General features: G+C 39.8%; 1 protein-coding gene across 1 annotated transcript in view; it reads right to left on the bottom strand.

The window, feature by feature from the left end:
- The window catches only part of slc7a5 (solute carrier family 7 member 5), a 29,532-nt gene extending 23,088 nt beyond the window's left edge, over positions 1-6,444 (bottom strand). Inside the window, exons 1-2 of the mRNA XM_062035938.1 lie at positions 5,698-6,444; positions 838-963 (exon numbers count right to left, since the gene is read on the bottom strand). Coding sequence (XP_061891922.1) covers positions 838-963; positions 5,698-6,253 — 682 coding nt within the window. The 5' untranslated portion in view covers positions 6,254-6,444. The remainder of the gene's footprint in view (positions 1-837; positions 964-5,697) is intronic.
- Positions 6,445-17,028: the final 10,584 nt, after the last annotated feature.

Raw genomic sequence — 17,028 nt, 5'->3', positions numbered from 1 at the left:
TTTCATACGGTGTTGATGTGGAAATGGTTGCCTCGGCATTTTGTTGGTGGCACCGAACGGAGATGTTGACATGCGGAGTTTCAAGCACTCTTCATTCTCTAGCGGGTGACTTTTCAAATGATGCTACATATTAGCAGTGCAGCTACTTTTTGTAGCAACGTTTTTGCCCCACACTTGACAAATTACTGTTGTCTCTTCGACATATTCCCGCTTGAAGCCAAACCACCGCCAGACGATGGACCCTGTGCTGTTTTTCTTGGGAATTAATTCTTCCTTCATTTGTTACCAGATTCGCACCTTCTTTCTCTCATATTACCACTCGCACCACAGCTAACGTTACCCATGTCGATACCTCTCTGCTAAGCGAGGGCGTATACGTATGTAAGAAGGTGCGCTTGTTTTACGTCTCTGTGAGAAGGAGAGACAAGAAAGAGTGAGAAACGCCTGAAGTGTAATGCCCGCAGCTAAAAGCAACTGTGTGAGAACGTATACTCGAATATCACGATATAGTCCTTTTCTATATCGCACAGAGACAAACCCGCGATATATCGAGCATATCGATATATCGCCCAGCCCTAATACAGAGTGCAAGGAGTGTAATTAATTGATATAAAGTGGAAAGGGGTTATGATTAAATAAGCACTGCTTCTTCCTACTCCTTTTTGGACAAGTAAAGAAAATGTAAAAATGTGACACATCATTTTGAAACTATATGTTCAAATAAAACCAATCTGAATCTAAATTTGAATCTGAAAAAAAAACAGTAATTGTAAGTTGTGAGGAAGGTGGTTTGATGAATATCAAAAAATGTAAGCGTGTGGATGTGTAGCAGGGTACCTTGGCCAATCTTGATGAAGCCAATGATGATGATAAGGCCAAGAGCCAGCAGCTTGGCCACAGCAAAGAAGTCTTGGACTCTGGTGGCTGCCTTCACACTGTAGCAGTTCACAAATGTCAACAACACTGCAAAGAAACAAAAGAGCGGTAAGGAAAAAAATCAATCAATCAAAGTTTATTTATATAGCTCTTAATCACAAATTCCTCAAATGGCTGCAATGCATGATAGTGTAATCTCCCATTCTACCATAACAAAACATAACCTCATTCCTATGTTTGTGTTCTCTTTGAAAACTTGATGAATGGATGTATGAGCGGTCCTGGACACATATTCCCCAACAAATGTTCCTTCTCCTCACAATGACAGCATTTCACTCACATTTATGTTAATTTCAGTAATATTCTGCGTTTAACAGCAAATACCATTTTATTGGCCAATACTGTAATTCCGTTTGCGGTTACGTTGACGCGGGAATCATATAGAATAGAATAGAATAGAATAGAATAGAATAGAATAGAACGTTACTTTTTTGTTGAGTTTAGTCATTAGTTACTGATTGGGCATACTATCGCTGTGTCAAATAAAAAGTAGCCACCATGGTGAGATCCCAAAAGTTCTTGTAGAAATTGTCTTTTTTCACTCAGAAGGTCCTCATTCATTTCACCGTTAAAAGCTCAAGAAGTTGTATGCACGTTGCACGGCCCATAAATCTTTTTTTTTCTCAATTATAATATTTTAAGATCGTGAAAATCCAAAATCAAAATCTAATTGTCCAGCCTTAAATTATGCACCCACTTTATTTATCTTAAACATGTTTTATCATGTTCTTCAGTACATCTGACATATTCAATCCCTGACAGAAAATACATATTTAAATCAAAATTAACATTCTGATTCTGATATAACCCTTGAGCAATGTAATATTTAAGCATGACAAAAATAGTGATTACCTTTATATTGTGGGACATATCAATATATCAATATCAACTGTCAGGGAAAACAATATCCAACCAAAACATAGACATTGCTGTGACCCTTCTTCAATCACCAGGGAGGTAGTGAAGCCCCCTGACACTGGACACAATTAAAAGTGATTATTCAACACAGCCGGTCCTTTCTAAATTCTTAAATCAGGACAGAGCCACAACAGAAAAATGAGACAGAGCACAATGATGGTCTGTTTTTAAAGGGGGACGAAGGGGAGTCTCTACAGTACAGTGAGTTCCACACTTGCACACACACCAACACACACGCATAAAGGGAAGCAGACTCACCCGCACTAGTGAATGATGTGCACATGGGGTGCGAGCATTAAGGGCCTGCTATCATAGGCACCTCAGGATTTGGTCCGATTACAATTTTGGGTGCTACAATTTAGATTATTAATCGATTAATATTGCCTATGCATCAAAGATTTATTTTGAACAAGGTGGTCGTGAGCATTAGCAAGAACGATCTAACTCTTTTCTTACAACAAAAAGTTGCTCTTCTTATATAAGGAGTAATACATGCAGTGCCCTTTGAAATAAGACACATTTTAACTAAAATGCTCTGCTCTTTTCACGGGTGTTGGTATTAGCAAGTTGAAAACAAAACAAATTCTTCTTTTTCAGAAATAATTAATTTAGATGCACAAACAAAATCCTTAAACTATAATTTATTTAATCTAAAAGTATTGGGAGTGCTATAGGTTTACTACTGTAGTTTGTAATCTAAGTATTCAGGGAACTTTATTGTCATACCATCTCACTAAACACATGAGATGGCATTAATTGTGGTTACAGCCGACAGTCGCCGGTTTCACAAAAAAGCGATTGTTGATTGACTACCTTCTCAACATCCTTAACAGTGGACGCTAAAATACGGTTCGTCACTTAAAACTGTCCAAGCAGGTTTATATTCATCCCGGCTAACTTCCACATGCGATTCGGTCGCCCACATCTGCGGTCCCCTCCAAGATTTCTCGTTGTATCCCATTGGGTTGAGTTTTTTCTTGCCCTGAAGGGGGATCTGAGCCGAGGAGGTCATTGTGACTTGTGCAACCCTTTGAGACACTTGTGATATAGATAAGATTAGATAGTACTTTATTGATTCCTTCAGGAGAGTTCCCTCAGGAAAATTTAAAGGGCTATATAAATAAACTTTGATTGATTGATTGATTCTGTTTATGTGATTTCGCTATAATGGTAGATTGTCACTCACCATATCGATACAAACTTATCACAGTGTCACATTTTAGAAATAACATGACTATTGGACTTTGGCTTGCAATTGCCGATCTGTCTATAGCCGGAATGTGACCTGAATTCTCTTTCACAGGCATGCACTCACACATACATGCTTGTACATGTACATAAATCAGGGTTGTCCAAACTTTTGCCACCAAGGCATCATACAAAAAAGAAAGAAAATGGGGACCACATTTTGTATATTAAGGACGCGACATTTATAGATAGTAGCCGCAAATCTTAGCTTAGTGTTATGAGTGGCAAAGTAATCTGGTGTATTATCTAATAATATATTATATTGATAATTAATTATTTTTATTTTTTAAATTACCCCTGGGGCCACACTTTGGACACCCATGACATAGCTTCTTGTACACACATACATGCTTGTAAATACACACAATGACGTGAAACAACTTAAAGACTTTCTTTTTTACTTGGCATGCATTTTAGGGCGGATTTAACCGTCAGCCCACATGAAGATTAGGTTAAGGTACTACTTACTGGCTGACACCACACACATACCAACACATCAGTTGTAATGCCGAGTCAACATTCAAAAGTGTCATCTGACTAGAGCAGGGATGTCAAACGTACGATCCGTGGGCCGGATCAGGCTCGCAAACAGGTTTAAGCCGGCCCGCAGGGTGAGTTTGCTAAGTACAAAAATTAGCCAAAATTTTTGAATGAAAGAAACCACTGTTCTAGATGTGTCCACTAAATGTCACAACAGCAATTATTTGTATCTTTGTAGATTATGCAACATATGTTAACAAAATAAACCACATGATGTTATAGTGCACCAGTCGAGAAAAATGAGCAAACTACATAAATAACATCCTGTAATTGAATTTTTATATTTTTTTATCTTGATAGATTGAAAATTAACACCAATGAGTTGACTGATGAACATTATTCCATCATTTATTCAGAAAGTACAAATCACGACAATTAAAGATAGAATACTATTAACCGCAACATGTGAGTGTAAAAAAACAAAAAACAACAACATTATGATTTGTACATTTTCAGAATGTGCTTGTTCTATTTTTAAACAAAGAAAACAATCTGAAGTTGTCTTTATTTTTTAGTTATCGTGCCGTAATTTTACCAGTCCAGCCCACTTGGGAGTAGATTTTTGTCCATGTGGCCCCGATCTAAAATGAGTTTGACACCCCTGGTCTAGAGAAAATATTACATTTGTAACAACATGTAAAAGTGAAATCAAATTTCATAATACGTAAATATATATATATATATATATATATATATATATATATATATATATATATATATATATATATATATATATATATGTCCGGCTTCCTCCCACCTACAAATACATGCACCTGGGGATAGGTTGATTGGCAACACTAAATTGGCACTAGTGTGTGAATGGGAGTGCGAATGTTGTCTGTCTATCTGCGTTGGCCCTGCGATGAGGTGGCGACTTGTCCAGGGTGTACCCCGCCTTCCGCCCGAATGCAGCTGAGATAGGCTCCAGCACCCCCCGCGACCCCGAAAGGGACAAGCGGTAGAAAATGGATGGATGGATATATGCACACACACACTCATATATATATATATATATATATATATATATGAATATACGTCAGGTCAGGAAAAAACAGAGGCAATATCATCCCTACAAGCCTGTTTTGCAGGTTTCCTGAAATATAATAATTTTATAAAATATAAAATATAATAATTTTATAAAATCCCCTGACAAGCAGGGAAACCTGCGAAACAGGCTTGTAGGGATGATATAGCGTCTGTGTTTTTTCCTGACCTAAAGTATATATATTAGGGCTGCAACAACTAATCGATTAAATCGATTAAAATCGATGATAAAAATAGTTGCCGATTTATTTAGTCATCGATTCGTTGGATCTATGCTATGCGCATGCGCAGAGGCTTTTTTTTTTTTTTAATAAACCTTTATTTATAAACTGCAACATTTACAAACAGCTGAGAAACAATAATCAAAATAAGTATGGTGCCAGTATGCTGGTTTTTTTTCAATAAAATACTGGAAAGGATAGAAATGTGGATTGTCTCTTTTATCCGATTATTAATCCATTAATCGAAGTAATAGTTAATAGATTAATCGATTATCAAATTAATAGTTAGTTGCTGCCCTAATATATATATATATATATATATATATATATATATATATATATATATATATATATATGTGTGTGTGTGTGTGTGTGTGTGTGTGTGTGTATGCATAAATAGCTCGAAAATCATCCGCATCATCGCAGTTTTCAACGATTAAACAGGCTCTTATGTGAATTATTAGAATGATGGGGACTATAAATCATACAAATTTATATACATGTAATGATGAAACGTTTGGTAAAATTACGTAATATGAGTTTTTTTTTACTATGGGGCGCGTGAGTACAGTAACGTTAATTATGCACGCACGTGTGTGTGTCTTTATGTGTGAAAATATAAAGTTGCACAACGTTCGGGGGAAAAGTCTCCAGTTCGACGGCTCTATAACACAATTATCATAGGAGTAAAAAACAGGAACTTAAGCATGTGTTTTAATATACATCACACGAACAGGCGCGCATGAGGTTGCATCATCCAGGCAATCAACGACGAAGTGCGGATACTCACGGATGCAAAGGCAGGCCACGAGTTTAGCCGGGGTCTCCGGTACCGGGCACACGGGGAACAGCGGCTTGATGAGGTAGGTGGCGAAAACGTAAGCGACTATGTACTGGGAGGACGGGCGGATAATGAGCAGCTCAATCCAGAGTTTCAGGAAAGCCGGCAGGGAGCCGTACACCTCCAAGATGTAGGCATAGTCCCCCCCTGACTTGCTGATGGTGGTCCCCAGCTCCGCGTAACACAGCGCTCCCACGGTGGAGAAGACCCCGCACACCGCCCACACCACCAGGGACAGACCCACGGAGCCGCACTCTTTCACCACGCCGGACGGCGTGACGAAGATGCCGGAGCCGATGATGGTGCCCACGATGATGGCCACGCCGTTCGTCAGGGTGATGGTTCTCTTTAACACGACTGTTTCCTCGCCCGCCGCCTTTTTGGCGGGGCTCCCGGCTGTGGCGTCCCCCTTCTCCGTACCGCTGCCCAGCATCCTCTCCGTCACTTGCTGGTCCTCCTCCTTGCTTAACGAGGAGTTCGAATGTCTGTTTTTTACCCCGGACATTGTTGCTGAGCTTCACTGCCTCGCTAACACGTTTCACAGACTCTCTTCCTCTTCTCCCCGGCTACTGTGTCGTGGGCCGGGTGCGCTGCCTGATGCCGGCCAGGCTCAACGTGGCTTTCCAGTTTAATGTGACTGCGAGCAGTGTGCTCTCAACTATCCCTAGTCTCTACTTCGTCAGTGGCCGTGCGACTTGCCATGTAGCTCCGCCCCCTCCGAGACATGCCTCCATGGTAAATCCGATTTGGGTGTTTCCACTGACGTCACAACTCGGACCAGGACCCGGATGCAACGCCATCTTGGAGGACAACACTTGTAAACATAGATTTAAAAAGGGAATTTTGCCATGATTAAATTGTCGAAAATCCAGAACAAGTTGGTGTCAAATAATGTCAAAACTCCACCAAAGATGTATACCTTTTACCATGAATTGATTACGTGGACCCCTGACTTAAACAAGTTGAAAAACTTATTCGGGTGTTTTTTTTTGATTGATTGATTGATTGAGACTTTTATTAGTAGGTTGCACAGTGAAGTACATATTCCGTACAATTGACCACTAAATGGTAACACCCGAATAAGTTTTTCAACTTGTTTAAGTCGGGGTCCACTTAAATTGATTCATGATACAGATATATACTATCAGATATACCAGGGGTCGGCAACCCAAAATGTTGAAAGAGCCATATTGGAGCAAAAATACAAAAACAAATTTGTCTGGAGCCGCAACAAATTAAAAGCCATATTACATACAAATAGTGTGTCATGAGATATACATAGAATTGAGATGACTTAAAGGAAACTAAATGAGCTCAAATATAGCTACAAATGAGGCATAATGATGCAATATGTACATATAGCTAGCCTAAATAGCATGTTAGCATCGATTAGCTTGCAGTCATGCAGTGACCAAATATGTCTGATTAGCACTCCACACAAGTCAATAACATCAACAAAACTCACCTTTGTGCATTCACGCCCAACGTTAAAAGTGTGGTGGACAAAATGAGACAGAAAAAGAAGTGGCATAAAACACGTCCTAGAAAGTTATACATGTAACAACTAAGGTGAGTTCAAGGACCGCCAAAATTAGTAGGACAAAACGGTGCTTGCCAAATACTCGCATGTTTAATACAAACAGTGTGATTTATAACAATTAGGGAGGTTTGTGTCACGTTTGTCCTCCTACAGAAACCATATTAAAACAAAAAAAAAAATTTTTTCCCCTCATCTCTTTCCATTTTTAAAAAAGTTTCAGAGAGCCACTAGGGCGGCGCTAAAGAGCCGCATGCGGCTCTACAGCCGCGGGTTGCCGACCCCTGAGATATACACTATCATCATAACAGTCATCACACAAGATAATCACATTGTATTATTTACAATCCGGGGTGTGGAGGGGGGCGGGGGGTTAGGTTTGGTTGTTATCATCAGTCATCAACAATTGAGAACAGAGAAATGGATTATGGAACCGTGTAGGTCTGACTTGGTAGGATATGTACAGCAAGTAGTGGAGAGAGAGAGAGAGAGAGAGAGAGAGAGAGAGAGAGAGAGAGAGAGAGAGAGAGAGAGAGAGAGAGAGAGAGAGAGAGAGAGAGAGAGAGAGAGAGAGAGAGAGAGAGAGATCGGATGCTTCAGTTCGGGAGTTCTGGAGTTTTGGGGAAGGTGGAGTTACCCCTCAGTCATCATTGCTCCCAGGTCCACTCTGACCCGGGGTGGTAGTACCTGTCAGGGTCCCAGCTATGGGTTGAATAGCATTTCAAAGACCTCAACGGTGGAAGTGGCGGAGGATGACATTGCATGTCACAACGGCACTGAAGGCGGATGAAGGCTGCAACAGAGGGTGGTCTCCAGTCGTCATGGATCCATGCCACTGGATCAAGGCCCCTCTCTGCCAAGGACCGTGTGGTGGCTGCAGGCGCATCAGTCTTCCCACGCTAAAAGACGTCACGCGCAGGCGTCCTCCCGAATGGGAACCCATCCATTCTGAGGACAGTCGTACTCGACTACGAGTGACTGCCGATGATGATGATGATGATCAGAAGGCATAAGAAAAAGTATCTGCATTTGATTGTTTACATTTGATTATTAACAATCCGGGAGGGTGTTAGTTTAGGGTTGTAGCTGCCTGGAGCTGTACTTTTGTTGCGGTTTTGAAGGAGGATAGAGATGCCCTTTCTTTTATACCTGTTGGGAGTGCATTCCACATCGATGTGGCATAGAAAGAGAATGAGTTAAGACCTTTGTTAGATCGGAATCTGGGTTTAACGTGGTTAGTGGGGCTCCCCCTGGTGTTGTGGTTATGGGGGTGATTTACGTTAAGGAAGTAGTATGACATGTACTTCGGTATCAGGGAGGTGTACCGGATTTTATAGACTAGGCTCAGTGCAAGTTGTTTTAGTGGTCAATTGTACGGAATATGTACTGAACTGTGCAATCTACTAATAAAAGTTTCAATCAATCAATCAAAACCTTTACTAGGATCGGTTTTACACTAAGGAAAATGTGCATAAATGGAAGAGAAGCTGCTTATTGATTGATTGATTGATTGATTGATTGATTGATTGATTGATTGATTGATTGATTGATTGATTGATTGAAACTTGTATTAGTAGATTGCACAGTACAGTACATATTCCGTACAATTGACCACTAAATGGTAACACCCGAATAAGTTTTTCAACTTCTTTAAGCCGGGGTCCACGTTAATCAATTCATTATGAGACACAATCATCTCCTGCTGGCCCCACTGTGGACTGGACTCTCACACTATGATCTAGATAAGTGGTTCTTAACCTTGTTGGAGGTACCGAACCCCACCAGTTTCATATGTGCATTCACCGAACCCTTCTTTAGTGAAAAATAAAATGTTTTTTTTTTTTTCAAATTTAAGAAAAAGTCTTATGTTTTTTTACTGGTGCACAAAATGAACCGTGCATGAACATCACCTTGTTCAAAGAACAAAACCAACACAGTGCACAAACTCAAAACAAATTACACACCTTAAACACATTACCATTAATTGATTAACGTGGACTTAAACAAGTTGAAAAATGTATTCGGGTGTTACCATTTAGTGGTCAATTGTACGGAATATGTACTGTACTGTGTAAACTGTACTGGGTATTCTGTTCCTTTGCAATCTGCTAGTAAAAGTTTAAATCAATCAATCAAACACCCTGCAAATCAAATGGAAAATTAGAGGGAACATTGTTTGGGGGTATCCATAATACGCTGATAGTGAGAAGTTTTTATTTACACGATAAGTCGGATGTGTCTTTACCTCTGTGGCGGAGGCTCCGCCAAACCCCTGAGGCCGACTCACCGAACCCCTAGGGTTTGATCGAACCCAGGTTAAGAACCATTGATCTAGATCCACTCGACGTCCATTGCACCAGTCTCCCACATCTGCGGTCCCCTCCAAGGTTTCCCATTGTGTCACATTGGGTTGAGTTTTTTCTTGCCCTGATGTGGATCTGAGCCAAGGATGTCGTTGTGGCTTGTGCAGCTTTGAGACACTCGTGATTTAGGGCTATATAAGTAAACATTGATTGATTGATTGATCATATTGCACCCGCTAATTCATAGGCGTCGATCTACATTTCTGCCAGTGGGTGCTCAGTGTGGGTGCTTGGTGGTGAGAAAGAATTTGCCATCAATCCCACGTGGGTGCTCGGCATTGTTCGTGGGTGCTCGGGCCCCGACGCGCCCACGGGATCAGCGTCCATGCGTTAATTTCCCTTTTGTACTGCACCGACACCAGTATAACCAATAAAATGCCGTCATTTGCTATAATTATTACATACAAGGGATGTAACAATATGAAAATGTCATATCAGGGTTAATGTGACCACAATTATCACAGTTTATCATTATTATCGCATATCGTTGAATGTGCATATACACTAGGGCTGGGTATCGGTACTCGATACCTTTCAGGTATCGACCGAAACAACCCAATACCAAGTAGTATCGAAACTGCGTCTGTCAAACGCTACCTGCAATCGGTTCTTTTTGTTCTCAGATCAAGAAAAAAATAAATTTGTTATGGTTTTGCTCGCAGCCAATCACTGCAAGCGTTATTTGATTCAATGCGCCATTAGGGCTGGGCGATATATCGATATACTCGATATATCGCGGGTTTGTCTCTGTGCGATATAAAAAAATTACTATATCGTGATATTCGAGTATACAGTATGTTCTCACATAGTTGCTTTTAGCTGCGGGCATTACACTACATGCGTTTCCCACTCTTTCTTGTCTCTCCTTCTCACAGAGACATAAACAAGCGCAGCTTCTTACATACGTCACACGTGCAACGTCACACGCCCTCCCCGAGCAGAGAGGTAGCTACATGGGTAACATTAGCTGTGATGCTAACGGTGCGTTGCGAGTGGTAATACGAGAGAAAGAAGGTGCGAATCTGGTAACAATTGGAGGAAGAATTAATTCCCAAGAAAAACAGCAGGGGGTCCATCGTCTGGCGGTGGTTTGGCTTCAAGCGGGAATATGTTGAACAATTATGCGGCAAAAGCGTTGCTACAAAAAGTAGCAGCACTGCTAATTTGTAGCATCTTTTGAAAAGTCACCCGCTAGAGAATGAAGAGTGCTTGAAACCCCGCATGTCAACATCTCCGTTCGGTGCCACACCAACAAAATGCCGAAGCAACAATTTCCAGATCAACACCGTATGAAAAAAAAATCAACAACCGAAGGAGAACCTACCACATAGTGAAGGACATACACTATTTGATTTCCTGTTATGCAGCTCATTTTTATTTGACACTTATTGAAATATCTTGTGTGACATCATGCACAAAAGTGCACTTTATTTGTTTTAAACTATTGTAGTGGCACTTTAATTTAGTGTTGTTTTGATATGTCATCTTAGTGACATCATGCACAAAAGTGCCCTAATAGCTTGTTTTAAAATGTCTCTGACAATCTTGCACTTTCTGTTTTGGAAATGACATGAATGTTTGTGCCACTGCTTAATAACTCTTTAATAAATACAGTTTTGCTAAATTGACTTAGATGTGATTTCCCTCTCTGCATGAAAGTTTAAAATGAGCATATATTAATGTAGTATGAACAAGAATGTTTTAATGGGGGGGGTTACCCACATATGCGGTCCTCTCCAAGGTTTCTCATAGTCATTCACATTGACGTCCCACTGGGGTGAGTTTTCCTTGCCCGTATGTGGGCTCTGTACCGAGGGTGTCGTTGTGGCTTGTACAGCCCTTTGAGACACTTGTGATTTAGGGCTATATAAATAAACATTGATTGATTGATTGAATGTAGACACATAGAATCATCATACTGCTGTGATTATATGCACCAAGTGTTCGTTCAAGGCTAAGGCAAAATATCGCGATATATATCGTGTATCGTGTCATGGCCTAAAAATATCGAGATATTAATAAAAGGCCATATCGCCCAGCCCTATTGTCAAGTTAATCGTTTTGGGCATGTCGTAGGCATGTGAGCTAACACTAGCTTAGCTTGCTGGCTAGTTACACTGCCGAAATAATACTTTGTTATAAAAGTTTGTACAGTTATTTAATAAATATTTGAACACTTTCAAAATGTATTCGGGTAAAAATTTTAAATGGGGAGGAGTGGTGAAAATCACGCAACCCATTGCATTCTTTTCACATGATTAATATCGAATAAAGTAGTCAGTGTCATGTTTGGTTTGCATCTTTATGCGAGGTCGTTCTCCCAGGAATGCAGACGGACCACTCCGGACAAAGCGTGCAGGTAAGAACATGATTTATTCTCAAGATATCAAAGGAGTACAAAAACAGAAAGCGAGCCGACAGAACAACGTGCCTGATCGCACTCGAAGCTAAACTAACACTTAGCATAGACTATGGACAAAGAAAACGTACGTTGACAGGTGCATATAGCAAACAATGACGCCAGGCCGACTGACTGGCAAAGGCAAGCTTAAATAATGCCTCTGATTAGTGCTCGGGAAGCAGGTGAGCGGGCGAGCACTAATCAGAGACAGGTGAACACAATGAGCAACTATGGCAACCAAAACAAACTCAGAGGTGCACAAACAGGAACTAAAGGAGTCCAAAACTAACAGAAAATACAAAACATGATCCGGACCACGGATCATGACAGTCAGTTGGTATCGGTATCGTTTTAAGGGTACTGTTATTGGTACTGGTATCGAACATTTTTAAACGATACCCAGCCCTATTGTACACACACTATATTTTTTTGAACCAAGTTTTATTTTGACAAAATAAATAAACAGACCATATAACTTCTTGGCAGAAGAAACATTAAATACTGTTGTGAAGTCAGGGGTGGCGTGGCTTGGTTGTTAGAGCTGCCGGGCCAGCAACTTGAGGGTTCCAGGTACGGTATACCGGTATTGGTATAATACCGCGATACGAATGAATCATATTTGGTACAATACCGCCTCTGAAAAGAACCCCCCGCGCTCCCTGTCGTCACGTCGTGTCATTGCTGGTTTACGAGCAGAGGAGCATGTTCACAGAGTACTTACAAGCAGACACAGTATGTAGACAGAAAAGGGAGAACGGACGCATTTTGGCTAAAAAACTAAAGATAAAGGTGAAGTTATAACACTGAAACACCCTCATGAAGAGGTGCTTTATTTTTTATAAATGTTTTTATTGAATTTGACAGGTATTACAATATACAATAAAACAGTAATCACATTTTCCCCTTTTTTACCCACCCACTTCCAAGAACAGCAACCCAACACATACCCCATACACACATAACCCCCCCACCCCCCCCAGGTCCTACATAAGTTAAAGGTACAGTCACAAATGGAAAATAATTAGTACATCACTTTCTTCTCAACATGGGCAGATAGTAAATATACACCCGGAATAAATATAAATACAATAAATGAAATGAGCGAAAAAAAGAAAAGAAAAAAAAAAAAGGAAGCTGGTTTATGAAAGGTGAACTTTTCATGTGTCCTGTAGCGTCTTTAATTTAACTATGTAGTCAACCACACAGCTCCAAACAGAATAAAACTTCCCAGGTGCCCCCCTAAGATTGAACTTTATTTTCTCGTGATCTAAATACATCATAAGGTCTTTAAGCAATAAGGAGGCTTCGGGGCAGACTGGTGACTTCCACTCCAGCAAAATTCTCCTACGTGCTAATAAGGATGCAAAGGCGATACTATCCTTAAATTTTCTCCTTATTTGGGGATCTGATACCGTCCCAAAAATAGCCATTTCTGCACATGGTGTCAGATTTAAGTCCAATGCCTTAGCAAGGTGTTTGAAAATAGTTGTCCAATAATCCAGCAAATGGGGACAAGACCAAAACATGTGCGTCATGTTTGCAGGTGACATTTAACATATGTTACAAGTATCCGAGATATTGGGTTATATTTTGGAGAGTTTGGAATTAGTGAAATAAATACGGTGGACAACCTTGAATTGTATTAAATTAAGCCTTGAACAGGATGTACTGTTGTTCATTTGGGTTAAGGCATAATCCCAATCTCCATTATCTATAGATCTGCCAAGCTCTTCTTCCCAATTCCCTCTGATTTTATCAAGAGACGTTTTACCAAACTGGGATATTAAGATGTAGATTTTGGAGATTAGGCCTTTCTGATTTGTGGGAATATCTAAAATTGAGTCAATTAGCGAATTAGGTGGAATATTAGGGAAAGAGAGACTATTTGATTCAACAAAATTACGAACCTGAAAGTATCGAAATAGGTGAGATTTTGGTAGGTCAAATTTTTCACACAGTTCACTGAAACTAGCGAAGACATCACCAATATATAAGTCTTTTAGCCTGCTAAGGCTTGACTGCTTCCATAGAGAAAACGCTACATCTGTGTTAGGAGGGAGGAAGAGGTGGTTATTGTGAATGGGGCGTTGGTTGGATAAGCCCTGCAGGCCGAAAGTATTTCTAAATTGAGACCAGATTCTAAGGGTATAAATGACAATTGGACTACAAGTAAATTGGGATGGTCTATAAGGTCATTTTGATGTAAGCAGATCCAAGAGAGAGGTAGAACAGGAACTAGCTTCAGACCTGCACCAGATTAATTCAGGTTATTGGATCCAGAGAGTCACTTTGTGTATGTTAGCTGCCCAATAGTAGTGTTATAGGTTAGGGAGTGATAAACCACCTACGGACCTATGCCTTTGCAGGAACTCTCTCCTAATCCTGGGAGTCTTACCTTTCCATATAAAGGATGAAATTAGTTTGTTTATTATGCAAAAAAAGGAATTGGGTAAAAAGCAGAGGTGGGACCAAGTCATTGTTTTGCGAGTCACAAGTAAGTCTCAAGTCTTTGCCCTCAAGTCTCGAGTCAAGTCCCGAGTCAAGACAGGCAAGTCCCAAGTCAAGTCCAAAGTCAAGACTGGAAAGTCTCAAGTCAAGTCCCAAGTCCTGCATTTTGAGTTTCGAGTCCTTTCAAGTCCTTTTAACCACAGACTAATATATTTACACAGATTGTTTATGCTTGTAAAACGCTGTATTTATTTATTAAAACAAGTGCATTTGAAATTGCAGGAAAAAAAATAGTGCTGACATTGCACTTCATAATAGCACTATTAACTAGTCATTTGAAACATTTAACTCATTCCTTTACAGAATAAACACATTTGAAAAAACAAGTGCAACTGTACTTATTTGCACAAAAGTGTTAACATTGTATTTCCATGGCATATTGCATTGTAACTAGTTCCACAGCAGTTTATATCCTGTTCTTACCTTATCTCATTGATCTCATCTCATACAGTATGTGTGTTAATGTGTGCGTACACATGAAAAACATAACAAATACATGAACATAACAATGAACAGAGTTGTACTTTTTAGATGTCAGGGCCCTATGCAATATGTACACATATTCTTAATATAGTATACATTTTAACTGACCTTTACTTGACTACGTTTGTCTTTTTGTAGGTGGCTAAAGTATGCGGTGCTGCTGACCGCCGTCTAACGTTACGTTACTGTGTGTGATACATTGACTAACGTAACGTAAGGTATAGGTACCTCATGCAACCCTTGCTTAAAAAAAATCACTTGACAAAAAGTATGAATAAGGTAGCGAACTGCAGTGGACGCAACAGATTGCCGTGTTTGCAATGACGTTATAACCATAGACATCTTATAAGTAGACGCAGCATTGGCTGCTGTGACGCGAGCAATTTGGCCGCCATCTTGAAGTGGTGATGAGGAGCCAGCGAGCAGCCTAAACTGACAGTTGACAGGTAGAAAACAAAGATGGTGTTCAGCGTTTTCTTGCTCAAATGAGCGGACTGTTGAAAATAGGAATTGGGGGACTACTTTTCACAAGTAAGATTTGACATTAACGTATTATTGGTTTGTTTTGTGAAAAGAATATTAGCACAGAGTTGAGAAGGAGCAAAGATCTTCAATATTTATATGTGAAAATCACAAAGTAATCTTCTGGGGGAGGATGACCCCCCGACAGGGTTTTGATTTACAAACTTTCAGCCCCACCTAAAACAAAATTCACCAGCCGCCACTGATTATGATGCATTCTCATTTTAGGCAAAATATAAAACAATACTTTCTTAACAGTATAATTGTAACCAGGAATAAGTCTTCAAGTAACAATATTCAAATACTAACATTGTTGGGTAAGACAGAATTTGGTTTTATTACGAATCCAGAGAGACAGATTGGTGGTTTTAGCTGATATAAAGACTTTCAGGTGGTTATATATGTTTATGTTTAAGTATTTGGCAGATGCTTTTATCCAAAGCGACATACATAAAAAATACATATAAAACAATGACTGTAAACATGATAATTTAAGGGAAGAATGGAATACAAAATATCAATACAAAATGTCAAAACAGAATAAACTCTCTGCTGCTGCAGCAACAGAGATACAGTCTATAAGATATATAGATATCTAATGTATTCATACATTGTTTATGTAGGATATGCGCATGTATATATAACCTAATCATATTTTTTCTTCAATTTAAAAATAGCTGACCATTTTTTCCCCCCTCTCTGGGATTATATTCCCAGTTTTGATCTCGGACGTCTGGTCACTTATAGCATATAAGATTATTCTATTACTGTTAAGCAAACTATGAATAATAAAACACGCCAAAACATGTGTCCTTTATCATAGCTACACGTATGACAAAAAACCGCGTGAAAATCAATGGTATTCAGTGAGGTAAAATGAATTAAATTGTGCTGACAGTTCATTGCTCCTGCCAAATGAATTGCACTGAGTGGAGCTGATCACCACTCCAAAATGGCGGCCCCGCGTCTCGTCTGCGCCAGTAGGCAGTAGCGCTCGATGCTGCGTACCCTTATAAGATGTCTATGGTTATAACGTTAGCAGTGAGTTTACAGCCTCACTCATTTAACCACACAGCAAATAAAAGTCACGTACTTAGCCAATAAACGTTAGCTTACATTCAAAACTAATCGTTCTGTATGCAACTTCAAATGTCGAACGAAGTTAGAAGTTGTTGCGTCTCAGTCTGTAATATTCGAACTGCATGTTTAGCATACTGCAATTCGTTTTTTGTTGACCAAGTCGTAGTTTTTATACCCGAACGAAACCAACTTTGGTATAAATCTTTCTCACTGGCGCGTTGTTTGACAACTCTTGTTCATTGGTTGTCCTGCAATTTGATTGGCTGAATGCTGTGTGATGAAAACAACGTAGATCTAATTTGATTGGCTGTTGTACTGCGAGCACACACGCTGACAGGCAGCACACACGCTGATAGATAGACAGACACGTACAAAATTAAAGCTAC

Source organism: Entelurus aequoreus, linkage group LG24, assembly GCF_033978785.1.
Source record: "Entelurus aequoreus isolate RoL-2023_Sb linkage group LG24, RoL_Eaeq_v1.1, whole genome shotgun sequence".
Lineage (NCBI taxonomy): Eukaryota > Metazoa > Chordata > Actinopteri > Syngnathiformes > Syngnathidae > Entelurus > Entelurus aequoreus.
This window is presented reverse-complemented; position numbering and strand designations above follow the sequence as displayed.